The 14,559-nt window shown below is 37.2% G+C and overlaps 1 protein-coding gene across 3 annotated transcripts in view; it reads right to left on the bottom strand.

Annotated features, from left to right (window-relative positions):
• Positions 1-8,076: 8,076 nt before the first annotated feature.
• Positions 8,077-14,559, bottom strand: part of PKNOX1 (PBX/knotted 1 homeobox 1) — a 41,002-nt gene continuing 34,519 nt past the window's right edge. For 2 of the 3 annotated variants that reach the window (XM_080363546.1, XM_080363547.1), the window contains 4 exons: positions 12,517-12,645; positions 11,422-11,498; positions 10,033-10,205; positions 8,077-9,064 (listed from right to left, as the gene is read on the bottom strand). In XM_080363546.1, coding sequence (XP_080219672.1) covers positions 8,853-9,064; positions 10,033-10,205; positions 11,422-11,498; positions 12,517-12,645 — 591 coding nt within the window. In that variant the 3' untranslated portion in view covers positions 8,077-8,852. The remainder of the gene's footprint in view (positions 9,065-10,032; positions 10,206-11,421; positions 11,499-12,516; positions 12,646-14,559) is intronic. The other variant, XM_080363548.1, reaches the window with a different exon arrangement.

Raw genomic sequence — 14,559 nt, forward strand, 5'->3', positions numbered from 1 at the left:
AACATAAAAATAGTATGAAATAAAAGTTGACCTACACCAGGACATTGAGCTGAAACAGAGTTGTTTTTTGTTTTTTTAAATGCAACGTCAACTCATATCCCTTTGGTTCAGTATCACAGTGAAAAATCATGGAGGCATTTTAGAAAAGAAACTGCGAACAATATTGCTCGGTATTAAGAGAAGTCCCAATGATCAGATGTTCTCTGTGTTATAGAGTAACAGCCTTTCCTTCCTCTGTGTGGGTGGGCAGGGGGGACCAAAAATGCAGATCTGGCATTTAAAACAGAAGCCTCTGGGAAGAGCAGAGGAGCCGAGACTCGCGTTATCTTAATCAAAATTACAGAACAGCGAGCAAGGGGCTGCGTGAGAGGAGAGATTTGCTGGTAATGATTTTCAGGGCAAACTCAATATATGCACACTTGATGCAGTGTATATTTTATGTCTGAAATTTGAAACTGAAATGGGTTTTTCTGACCATTTATTAAGTGTAATTTCTTTAAGGATTTGCATTATTTTGTAGGGAGGGTTTTTTTTGTCCATGTTTCCCTAACAAGTGCATATTTTGTGCTGCAGAGTACTAAAATATGCATATTTCTATGCCTAAGACCTTTTACTGGGGCAACACAAGCATAAAAAAAAGCATCTGTGTAACAAAAATGGCACACATTCATGTGGGAAAATAACATACAAATTGTTTTAGAGCTAAAGCGATTTATTTTTAATGTTGTGCATCTATGCTAAGGAACAGCTTATTTTTAGTTATCATTCCAATGCTGCATTCACAGCAGCATCCACAAGTCAGCTCTGTAAAGCTGTTGGGCTTTTTCCAGCAGAGCTGGCTTTGAGTCTTGGAGTCATCTGCAGAGTCACTCTTCAGCAACTACTCGGAGTTGAAAAGCTCAAGAGACAGAAAGATTGTAGCGTATATAATCAGGGATTGTTACCAGCTTTCAAAGAAGGGAAAGGAGGGGAAACAACAAAAAAATTGTTCTATGAAAGATCTTGGAGGAAAATGATTATTTCTGTAGCTGCTTAAAGTGTCATTGCATTTACAAGTGAGCCAGGAGTAGCGTTTCCCCAGCGTTTGAAAAGTTGAAAATGCAGCACAGGTATTACCTAACAAACGCCAACCCAGTTCCTCAAAATCTCTGGTTTTGCAATTCTGTGTTTCATTTGACGATGCTCCTTGAATTTTTTCAAGAGCTTTCAGATCTTAATCCAGCCATAGTACTAAATTAAGAAAGTTAGTCAGAATCAGCCGTGCAATGTAGTCCTTTTGTGTGTGTGTGTATATATATATATATATATATATATAAAAAATCACCCTCTTGTTCCAGTATAACAATACAGTAAGCCATCAGTAGCAGAAATACTCTTTCTCTTTTCCCTTCCTGGCCTTAATCTGGATGTCACCCATGGAGCCATATATACTCCCAAGTATCTTAGAAAAACCAGCACCTGTGCAGTAATTGATTTTGCTTATGTATTTGCACATATAATTAACTCTCCTTGCCTTTTCTGTGTGCTACCCTCTGCTGAAAGTAAGTGGTCTAAATCTTAAAGACCAAACAAGGTGATAAACTGAGCTATGCAGAAATGCATAGTAAATATAATTTGATAAATGTGTAGACGTTCAGGAGTCTTTACATTCTGTAGCTCATAGTGAAAGGCTGCAGGGGAGCAGGCACAGCAAAAATGGCATAAGTGAATCACTAATTTCTTAAGTATGATCTGCATATTTTTCACAACTACTAAAAAACTAAGTTTTAAAATGCTTGGATCTTAAAAACTGCCTCAAAATTAAATTTTATTACAGTTTATTACAGTTCACCAGTCAATATTTAGGATTCCGTGACCAATGTTAAAAAAAGCATGCTGTGAAGAACAGCCAGGAGTGGGTCCATGGGCCTGATCTTCTTCTGTACCAGCTGTGACATAAAAATCCAAAGACCAGAGATGATAAGTATCCATAGGAGATTTTCCCTGATTACTCCATAAACTCCAGATCACATCTTAGTTGCATCAGGGGGACAAACCAAACCTGACCTGTGAAAGTCACAGTACGTCAATGGTGGCTTGTGTATATATATATATATATATTTTATACCACAGCCTTAATCCAGTATACCTTGCACACTCTGAACTGCCATGAATTTAAATACAGATTTAAAATACATAATACAGTACCTAGTACGTGTTCCAGCCTTATCTGTGATTTTTTTTCAGAATCCTCATTTTACACTGCATGTAGAGTTTATTTCCCTTTGTTTCATCTCTGGTTTTCTACAAAGAAGGCTATTTAGAAACAGCCTTAAGTTGCATACCAAAGGATTACTGTTTTGTAAACAGGTGCTCCACAGAAGCAAATAGGCTTGGTTTTTACTTAGGACTATGCTTCCAGTTCCTGTAACTTCTTAAAGAAGGGGATTTATCATTCAGGGGAACTTCAAAACAAAAGTCTAGGAATACACTATACTGGACATACCTCAGGTGAAACAATCTGCTTTGCAGTTTTTATTTTTGATTGTTTTTTTTATTCTCTTCAAATTAAGGAAAACTTTGCTCCTCGGCAGCACCAGCCTATTTCCAGCGTTATCACCAGGAGTTATTCTCAGGCACTCATTTAATGTTGCGCAAAGAAACAATCAAATACTCCTGTGTCTAGAACACATACTGCTCAGTTAATCACAGATTAACTCTTTAAAAACAAAATATGAGTCAGACCCCTTGGGGACATGCTCTGGAGGAAGTAAAAAGCTGTTGAACTTTGGCACGGCACCGGGAGGCTGTACCAGCCCCAGCCAGTGGGGTCTCACACAGCCCCTCCAGGTGAGGGTATGGGGCTCAGGGATGGACTTTTTGGGGATCCCACCTGGATGTCACCATGCCAGATCCCGAGGAAGCAGGAGTAGGAATAAATGATGCTTCAGTGCTGGGCAGAAGTGCGTCGTATCTTCAGAGCACCCGTGTCCAGCTTCATCTTTGCTGAGTAAGACTCATGCATGCTGGGTGAAACAAGTTTGAGTTTCTTGCTAGAGAGGAATCGCTATCTTGTAATAAAAAGGCTGCTCATTTCCCGAAGGTTTCTGACCTGGCCGAACATGGAAATCTTAGAAATGCATTACTGTCTATCTGACTAAACAAGTTAATACATGGGATTTGCACAAGGGGAAGTATTTTCAAATAAGTTGCTACCATGTATGCTTGGAACCATTATTGAAAGTTTGATGTCCATGCCATTTTAATTAACAATTTCGAAACAACAACAAAAAGAACCCCAAAGTCATACACATTATGGACTATTTACCTGCTAATTCTTTTATCGAAGCTGCTCCTGCATTACAAAAGCGTAATAAAAATCCCCATACGGGTAAGAACTAGTAAACATTTTTCTTCATTTGCATAAATAAGAAAACCCAAACAAACAAAAAGGCCAAGGATTGTTCCTGGCCAAGAACTGCTTAACTCATTTGAAACTGTGCTCATGACATGTTGAAAACAAATTTTTCTTTCAGCCAAACAATACTTTTAATGTTAAAGTAACGCAAATGCTTTGCTTTAAAAATGTGCTTTTTCAGTTCACAGAGAACAGTAGTGTAAAAATAAATCATCCATGAAGCATATTCTCATTTTTAAGTTTATCCCTTGATAGATCAGTTCCTTCAAAATCCCTTAACAATCAAGGAAAAAAAAAGTTACAGGGTTCACATTTTAAAGATTGTCAACTGTATAGTCAAACGTTGCTAATTAATGGAAACATTTATGGGCGACTTCTGTCAGTCTCCAAGGCTGGTGAGGCATTCCACTGCTTTCTCACACCTTGCTTTCCTCTGGCAAAAACACCTGTGACCACTCAGCAGGTCCTAGAGAGCTGAAGTCACAGAAGAGGAACAGATTTTTCTATTTCCAGGTGACAGGAATGAACAAATAACATGATCTGGGCAACCACTTAAAAGCACATTAGTGCCAATTTCACTACACTTTACACTGGATGATCAAGTTCATTCAGGACTTAAAGGTCAGGGGTGGGATGGGGGAGGAACCCACACTGAGTTCGGCAAAACCAATCTGCTTTTACTATTCAGCTACAATGAACAGTAAAGAGCAAAGTGTATTCAGCACAAAGCTGATGATTTGATCCTTTGCACACTACAATTAAATCAGCATTTTCATGGATATGCTCTGGTTTTAGGAGGTGGTGAGAGTTTCAATATATTATTAGGAAACTGAAACATTTCATTGTTTAACATGCAAGATTTTCATGAGGGAATGAATGTTAGTTACACTTCCAACAGGACTTCAAAACTACATTTTACCTATTCAACTCTAAAAACTAAGCTGAATATAAGGCTGTAAGGTTTAAAAGACTAACCAATGTAACAGGAATCAGATAATAATAATACAGCACCTAAAAATGGGTAATTCACACATTTTTGACACTTATGTCTTGCATAGACAAATGCTTATTCATTTTTTTCTCCCAAGTCAACTCAGCGTCAGAAAATAAATCTTGAATCAACTTTCATTACAATTAAATGCATGTCTTCCAGTTTTTCAAACTACCAGGGTGTTTTGGTGTGTTATTTGTTTGTATGTTGAAGTGCCACAAGTCTAATGGTTTTATGAACGTACCATCCCTTGGAAAGGCTTTGTATCTTCATTTGGGTTGTCAAGTTCATACAGTCAAGAAGCTGAACTACCTTGTTTTTCCATGTGATTAGAGAAACAAATAGATGTTGTTCATGCACTAAGTCTTTGTGGCCCTTACTCCACTAGACTATCCATAAACCTGATGTTACTTTTAAAGCACAAGAACCGGGAACTCTAATTCCTCAGTGTAGGTCTGCGTTCTGGCCATGTTTTGAACATCAAAATGAGATGTGGTGCTCACCAGAACAAGAATTCCTGCCTTTCTAAGCCATTCAACCATAGCCTGGTTTTCCACCAGAAGAAAATCTAGATATGCAGGCAAGGTAAAGGTGCGGGGCTTTGCAAAATGTTCCTAATAGTGATCAGGGACCAGAAGAAGGAACCGATTCTCTTGCAGGTAAACGCTGCCTGACATGCAGCCTTACAGAGGTGCCAGGAGGTCAGCAGGCTCCACTTTGACCCAATATCCAGACCGAGGAAACTCTGCAGAGCCAGAGCCTGTTGGCTCTACATGTTCACCAATATGACTATTTCTTTAGAACAGTTATTTAAAAATATATCCTGATCAATTTGGAATTGATTTAACTTTAGAAACATTGCATTTTAGTAAAAAACAACCGGAAATTGCCTTGCCTGTTATAGAAATTTTGGAAAAATTGGACTGAGAACCCTGTTTGGGGTTAATGAGCTAGATTATGTTGAAAAAAATATTAGAAGTTTCAATAATCATAACTGCAGAAGAATTACGCTGATTTTAAAAACAAATTAGTTCTATTGTATATGAATATGACTTCGATTGGCAGTAGGAGTGAATTATACACGAGTTTAAAGTTAGGTCCCCTGTAAAGAGCTTTTAAACAAAAGTAAACACGTACCTTTCCTGAATAGTCATGTTTTGCTTAAACCAGAAATCCTTCTTATACAGCAAAATAGGAAGAACATTATTTCTTTTTTAAAAACAAACCAACCAACCAAACAAATAAAAAAAACCCCAAAAACAAACCACAAAAAAACCCCAAAATGTGAGAAGAACAAGCACTTCTGTGCAGTTCATACCCACTACAGAATTCTCACTGAATTAAAAGACAGTTTGAGTTCCATATATTAAGCAATAGCTTTGATTACATTGGTAAAGCCTTTTCAGTTTTAGGAATTCATGTCCCTATGTTTTTATGTTTCTAATTTGACAGTAAAACTATTCCACCATTCCCCTCTTCACAGTATATTCTGTCAGCTTCATTTTCCAAGTATTGATAAACGAGCTGAAGACAAGGTCACAAATATTTCAGAAGAATAAAACTTCTGGTGCATATAAGGTACAGGGAATAAAAAAGCTAACCAGATAATGGTTTCTTTCTGAAAAATAAACTTTCAGAAGCTTGCAAACCCTGACACCTGGTTGTTTCCAACTGAGTTCCAAGTGGCACATAAACTACATGTTCCTGAATGAACCTCCTTCCAGCCAGCTGTATAGATATTACAGAGTTTTAATACCCTCTTTTTAATATCTCAGTTCTCCTGGTTTTTGAAGTGTGGGAAAATGGCCATTTCCACATTATCTTCAAACCATAGAAGTTTTGCCTATTTTGATTTACCCTTCCCTTCACTGCCGGCTCCTTGCTACCTACCCCAACAGCTCTGCCGGCTGAGCTGCTTCCCCAGCTACCTCCAAGGGGGCTGTGGAAAGCTCTGCTGGTAGATCTGAGGCAGCAACGCCTGGTCAGAGAGTGAAAGGAAATGGTGAGAAACAACCTGTTCCTCCAACAAAGGCTGATTTGGAAAAGCCCATATTTGTCCATAGGCCTGTACATACTCAGTGTCTCCATCTGCCTAAGCATTAGAGGTATAAGGATTAAGTATGAGTAAGGGTAGCTGAATAAAAACCCCAAACAAAATGACAAATATAACCTGCTATGTAACAGAAACTGTGGGGGTGACAAAACATTTATGGCGTTAAACTGAAAACAACTACAAAGAAAAAGACAGACTCTGTCTCTCTGTTCTAGTCATCTCAGGTATCCTTTGTAGGAGCAGTAGGTTGAATGTTTCCAAAGGAGCATGATTTATACATGATATCGGTCTTTTTAAAAGTTTTTGGTTCTAACTGGATTTGACAATAGCCTTTGATATAGTTACACCACGTCAAGGCCTTACTAATAAAATCTTTCATTATTCATTTACTGTGGTCTTTAACAAACATGACACATTAGTGGCAAAGCAGAAAAGTTAGAAGGAAACAAATTCTTTAGAAATTACCACTCCAGCAGAAGAGATCATTAGAGTATTGCAACTAAGCAGCAAGATCCTCAGCCAAGAGTAAGTGAAAGCCACAGCAGAAACATTGCCCGTGTTGAGTAAAACGCAACGCCAATTTTTCAAAATGGCTACTAGTAACTGAAAACTAGTATTATTCTCCATGTATGTGTGCCAACGCTACTGAGATTTCTTCCTGAAGTTTCTCTTCACACCACCTTATACTTGCCTTGGAAGACAATCTTTAAAGACAAGTGTCCAATCATTTAAGCATGTCAAAAAGTACATGTGTTAATCTTACTGAAATCCACAGGACCTAAGCACATGCCTGAGTGTTTTGCGAAGCAGAAATGAAGTATTCCATTAAATACTTGCATCTGTCAAAGGGCTTTGTTCAAATACAATGTCTAAGGATTCTAAAAGCTAACACCTTTTTCCTTGTCACGTTAGAAACATGACTAGATACGGTCTAAATGAGGAGGAAGTTCTGGCTTTGATCTAACCCGACACTGTGACAAATGGACAGGGGGAGAAGAGGATGTTGATCAAACCTCGAGACTCTTGGAGTCCGTTATTTGTACTTAACAGCGGGAAATACAGAGTTCCAAAAGTAAGTGTTCATGGATAGACAGACATAGACTCCAAACTTTAGGAAAAAAAGAAATGAACTGTTACCACAAAAAAAGCACATTTTCATCACTAGCTCTTAGTTTTTAAATGACACACAAGGATTTTCTACTCTAATAAAGCCTGCTGCATATTCTAGTAGTAACCTTCAGATTTGAAGAAATTTTATATAAATCCGTAAGTTAGATTTCTTTTTGTATTAGGGGAAAATATTTCAAATGCAATAAAATAGCAGAGTGATAGCAGAATTCATGACTGTAGAGTAGGCAACTTCTCATTTTTCAGATTCAGTTGTACAAACTAGAAACTGTTACATTTCTCTAATAACTGGAAAAGTTGTGGGTACTTGAATTTACTTACCTGAATACTCATTTAGCAAATATCTTCAGATACAAGTCTAGATACAGAGTTAATGTAATTTGAGTATTAGTTTACACATAATATAAATCAATGTTTGACAATATCAAAACCCCATCAAACAGTGGGCCCTTCTTATGCTATTATCAAATATAGTATATTACTGTGGGAAAGCTGAGAATCATAGAATGCTAGTGTAGGCTTGTTTATTAAATTTTGTCAGTTTTCAGACCTTCCAAATAGGAATACTAAATATTTATTTTTCCCCTCTGGAAATTCCTTTTTTTTTTCCTTCCTGCTTAATACAGTTGTCAACCCAATTCCTAGAGAATTTATAAAAATATTTTTTATCCAATAACCCCGGCAAGGTAAAAATAGGAGTTTTTATAGCAAATGATAAACAGGCTCATGGACTATGAGAGAAACTAAACTTATTTAAATTGCCATACATTCGCTACTGAATCACACATCAACATTTTCCTTTTATGTGTGTTGCTGTCCACCTCAGACTAGCAGTTTTTAAGGTGCAGAAGCATCTTTCAAATATATGCATCTAACTTAATGATCAAGTTCCACACACTAGTGTCACATGCTTTAAATTTACATCACCTGCCCATCAAGAGCTGTGTTAAATAACAGCACTAATCGAAAACTGCATAATTCTTTAGAAACTGCAGCACTTCCAATTCATAGAACAAAGGGGTGCTTACGTGGTTCTTTATATTACTAGATATACTTTTCTGAAATAAGAAAAGGAAAAGAAATAACACATTTGAAAGAAGTTGCTGCACCTGCAAAAACACTCTTTAAGCTTACTATGAAATACAAAAAGTGCACCCTTCTATATCTACATATAAAACATATTAGAAATAAAACTTGTGTAAAATGTTTGCTGTGCAAACTATAAAAAGTCAGTCAGTCAGTCCATTCTTTTTCCTAAACATTTTGTCACACTCTCTTGCTTCCTACTGCAGAGAATCGCTGTTATCCAAGACCAGCCCGCTGATATTTGTTGTTGAGAGATCTCCTCCGTCATCTTCACCGCTGTCTACAGACTCATCCTCACTTTGCCCTGCCATCATAACTTGCTGAACAGCCAAAGTAGCACCATCGGATGACAAGGACTGGAGACTGTCTACATTCATGTTGACCGGAGCTGTAATTGTTACAACAGCACCTGGAGAAGCACAATCGTAGTCCTTTAGCATCTTGCTTGGTTTCTAATTTTAAGTAACACATATTTGTAAATAACAGAGTTTGTTTACAAATGACAGGAAGAAAACCTAAGGAACTAAATTAAAATAAAAGCTACATAGGTTGTCAAACACTCAAGTATCAGCAAATGGCAGAACTAAGTTGGGCCAGGAATCTTAAACTTAGCTGTGTTATGGACACCCACTATAGCAATTCTCTAGTCAAGTCATCACAAAACTATTTCTGCAAAGTATTCCAGCTTAATTCAGTGCAGAAAAATGTGAGTATTCACAGAGATTCAAGGTGACTTAAAAGGATAAAGCTGTTGTCAGATGCAGTGAAGGCTGAGGGAAAAGTTGGTACAAACTGGAAAGGAATAAAGCAGCAGCTGGCAGGAAGGAAAGGATGGCCCTAGACTAAAGCAGTTATTTATCTTAAAATGAGTCTGTTTGTCTCATCTGATATTAAGGAAGTTACTTCAGACAAAGTCTTTGGAGGCTCTATTACATCTATTTGCTTCTCAGTGTTCAACTTGAAACACATGAGGCATATACAGAATAGCAGATGCTCAGTCCCTCCAGCAATAGTGAAAGGTATGTGAACAGGATGGAGTCAAGAAACTGAATTTGCAGTCCAGTACTGCTAATCAAACAGAATGCTACTGATGTGCATCCACATACTAAAACACTTTGTTGCACATCTAACCTTTGTTCTGTTGTTTCATAACTTTTAAAACAATAGAACAGTCTCTCAACATAAATTCCAATAAAATAACTCCCCAAAACACAGAAAAAATGTAAAGAGGGAAGAACTGTTATGTTTTTCCAGATTAGAAACACATTCATACTGAAGTATCAAGAAGTTCCCCTCCCCTCAAAGGCATCAAACCCTTCATTTCCCCGTTACCGAGGAATTAACTTTATTATCTGTGGTTTAGCCAGTTCTCCTTACCATCTGACATCGTGAGCTCATTAGATTGCTGCTGAGCAACTCCTGAGGCAATAGAGTCAGGCCAGAACCTCTGAACCGGTCGGTTCTGAGCTGTTTTCTTCTTTGTTTTGGGGGTTTCAGAACAACTGGAATCCAGCATTGGCTGAAGAATTCGCCTTCTAGCATTGATAAACCTAAACACAAAGGCAAGAAGTAGTTAAAACCAGCTGGATGTACAGGCTTCCTGACTTTCCAAGGTATGGCTCCTGATTCAGGAGACAACAGCAAACACTGTTTTCAGATCTTTCCCAATTCCTTTCCTTTCCTTGATTTTCACTTGTTTACTTGAGCATGCTAATTGATGCCCTTCCCCTTTCTGCTAGTGAACAAGAAAACACTTAAAACACATCTCGCTTGGCTACCAGCAGTTAACTGAAACAATTTCAACGTAGCTAGCTGTGGCAAGGTGCTGTTACTGAGAAGAGCACCTTTTGCTAAATCCGACAAAAACACCCCCAGGACGCAGCTCTACCTGCAATGGAAGGAAGTAGGGTGCAGCTGGCAGGTCCACATGGTGTAATGCAATGCTTTGCAGAGACACGAGTCAGATCCCAGTACCAGAGAGCTCCATTACTATTGTGTCACACAAGCAGAGTTACACTGTTCCACTTCTGGAACCAGTCTACTGCCACTACCCTTGAGTATTTCTCCACTGGAACCCTCTGCAGCCATGCAGCCAGCATCATCTTTGAAACCTGAGGATGATCCCTGTTGGACTTAGCTTCAATTAATTGAGGAACCAATGCCACAAGCAGAATAGGATGCATGTCAGCACCCTCGCTTCTCTCTTCTTCCAGGGCACGTATATTATCTTAAACCTCTAGTGAAGATAAGATCGGGTAAAACATGTTGAACCGTGAACTACAGTAAGTGAGGTACTGACACTCTCCGTTCAGACATCACTGCTCAGAGGATGGCATCCTTCAATACAAGAGCAGAATGAACATCTGTTGACAGTAACTTCTTAAACATTTGCAACCATGATTATCAGGGGAATGCTTTTCAGAGTTTCAGGTCACCAAGTGCCTTTAAACTTCAATTCCTCTACTTGCAGAAGAGACATGAGAGTACCTCCATCTCTTTCAGCAATAGAACAGAATGTAACTCCTTAATGTTGCAAAGTTTTCTGGAGCCCTTATATAATTTCAATGGCACAAGTATTATTATACCTTACTATAAAAATAATATGCTTGTATATCAGTGCATAATTCTTTTTTTTTAATATGTATTTGGTAACACATGTAGAACAGTAAGTTCAACTACAGACGTCCAAGTTATACTCTTAACTTTCTGTATCTTGTAAGTATGTGCAGACAACAACAGACATAAAGTAAGAGTTTTTGTTCTTACCAGTTGTTAACCTGGAGTAGTGTCAGATTTGTTTGTGCTGCAATCTGTTTCTTCTCATCCTCTGTTGGATACGGATGCTAAAGAAGACCAAAAAAGCAAACAGAAAAGGCATAAACTTGTTTCATCTCCTCATCAAAAATAAAGACTCTTTTATTACAACTGATTAAAGCTGCTAGATTAAGACCATCTGATGTGTTAAAAAACAAACTTTTGAAACATCACCAACTTTTATAGATTAAAATCATTTAACAAAGAGTGCTTTACTACATGAAACTGATTTTATCCTTGAACATTTATATAATACCATTACTCTGCTGATACATAATTAAGAAGAAAAAGCTTCTCATGGATGACAATCTTCACTAAACAGCATGATCCCCAGACAACACAGCATGTCATAAGATCTGATTAGTTATGCTGCCTAAAGGCAATGTCATATGAGAATACTGCAAGCATTTTCTAGTTAAATCAAGCTACTCTGAAGTAAACGGACGAAGAGAGTATAGGTAACGCAAGAAGTGTACACGCAGTTTCCCTGTATCATTTGTCTGTTGTAAAACAGTTGTAAAACACAAAATATCAATTAACTAAACATTGTGGTATACCTTGAGACCCATTTATCCTTTCAGGATAAGTATTTACGCTAGAGGAAAGACATTCTGTCAAAAGCACAAGTAGACAGTAACACACTTGGTACACATTAGAAGGATTGTTGGAAAGGAGGTAAGGCCATAAAATCTGAAATTCTCTTCTAAAAAAAAAAAACCACCCAGAAAACACCGATGGAACTATTCTCCCTTCTGGCATGAAGCAGGGTGTAGAGGGCATTACGTTCTCAACACAACTAAATTAAGAAAGTTCCCTTTAAACAATGTTTTTTGAGATCACGAGGTACAAATGTAACCTACTTACTAAAATAATAATAAAACTGACATTAGACTGTGGAGTTACTCCAAATGACTTCAGGGAAGACTGAACTGAGATTACACAAATAACAACAGAATAAAACCACCTTCTTTCTGAGGCAATATCATAAGAGACCACATAAAAGAGTTACATAAAATCCTGTGACTACTGATCGTGTCTTGTCCTTACCCCTATGTGCTGAAATAGCCAAGATCTCATCACATTTGTAGCGTGCTTGGGAAGAACTCCTCTTTTATTTTTTGATGAGCCATCATCTTGATGCAAGATGCCTAGATCTTGGTTTAATTGCAACTGAAGCTGCACATGTAATTTTAGAAGAAATAAGGCAGTTAACATAGTAATAGCAGTACTCTGTATCAATGTATGAATAGTCATTTATAGAAGGAATGAAAAGAAATTAGGCTTGAGGCAAGCTGATTATAAAAAGCTACTTTATTTGCTAGGGAAGACTTAAAATAGCAGCTCTCCTACAATAAGATTCTAAAATGTCTTTCTCCAGGGAAAATGCTGTATCAGATATCTATAGTTTTCACATTTCATGTAGGAGTTATCAGCTGTGTATGTGATCTTGTGACAATAACCAAATGCTGATTTACTATAATTTAGAATAAAATCCACCTGTGTAGTGCATGTCAGATTAACAATCCTCTGTATTAAGCTACACTACCTAGGGATCTGATTGCCTTCTCTATATAATCATTTGCACATGTGAAGAGCAATTGAAAAACATAACACTGAATACACTCACTGTGTGGAAACATAAACTATGGAAGCTGTAAAATAGTACTGACCTAAGACTCAAATGAAGGACTTAAAGTAAAATTAATTATTATGGCAGAGCTGCAAACAAAAATGCTAAAGGTCCTGCTAAATAAATAAAAAACCTCAAAGAGCAAGAAGATATATACGGTAGAACAGTTAATTCACTTTACAATACTCTTACTATTTTCCTAAAGGTTTGTATCTCTTTCTCACTTTTGATTGCTTTTTCTCTTCCTATGGATACATCAAATAATTTGCACATCAGGTATTTGAACATTAGAGAATACGTTCCTAAATGCTTATGCAGTGATAAGACGAAAAAGCATATAAATTGCATATGAGATTACATTTCAGACAATTATAATTGAAATCATTCAAAATCGGGTTTTTCAGAAGACAGAGCAATTTTTTCAAGCCAGTCATTATGTCTATGTGCTGTATGAATCAAGTTTTAAATGAGGTTTACTGTATCACAACAAATACGTATCTGGAGCATATACATTTCCAAAACAATGTTTTACATCCTAAATAATCTGCTTGTATATGACGGCTTTATAAGTAACTTCAAACAGCTCTCCCCCAGTATTTCTTCCTTACCTCCATGGCATTCTGAAACACTGAAAAAAGAGGTATTTGGAAAAAGATTTCCTATGGGTGACAAGGAATACAAGGTCCAAACCTATGCGCAGGTGGGTTTGGAGATTCCTACTCACACCAAGAGTAGCCACAGATATATATATAGAAGGTCAAATCCTTTTTGTTTATAGGCTACAGGCATTATTTTCTACTCAGTATTTTATATTTTTCATTAGACATACAAAAAGTATTTTTCTTGCAAAACACTTGAGTGTAGGAGAGTAATTTTACACACACATTTCTTTCTGAAAGGTATCTGAGGACAGAAATGCATATATATATATATCTATATCTCTCTCTCTCTATATATAGGCAAGTACATGCATGCCACTGACAATAAAAGAAGGTAAGAACACTCTAAGCGTACTTTTTTGGTTGAAAGGTTGTAAGAAGGAAGAAGACAGTGAGTCAGTGATTACCAACACATTTCATGCTGTGGAGATGGTACCTCCTCATTCACATTTTTAATTGATTCCAGATTCCTGCAAGATTTGATTTACCATTTCCAGCTCCAAGAGAAAGCTAGCAAGGTTTTCCATAACTGAAGATGGTCTAGTTTTCAAGTTTCCTATTCCTTAAAGTTGTTTCTTTGAGTTTTTCAGATCTACTCTCAAGAGACTCCCCAAAAAAGAGTGGTTAGCTTTTAGGGTATGATATAATGAGCTCAATGTGAGGATCTCCCATAGTCACTCACAACTGAGTATTTTGAAGGTTTTATTGCAAAATGCTTCTCAACATACATAAATTCTGAAATACGTAAGTTTCACAGTACTAGTGGTTGCCATCATGATAAAAAGTCAAATTTCTGACAAC

The sequence above is a fragment of the Nesoenas mayeri genome, assembly GCF_963082525.1.
Source record: "Nesoenas mayeri genome assembly, chromosome: 1".
In the NCBI taxonomy this organism is placed as follows: Eukaryota; Metazoa; Chordata; class Aves; order Columbiformes; family Columbidae; genus Nesoenas; species Nesoenas mayeri.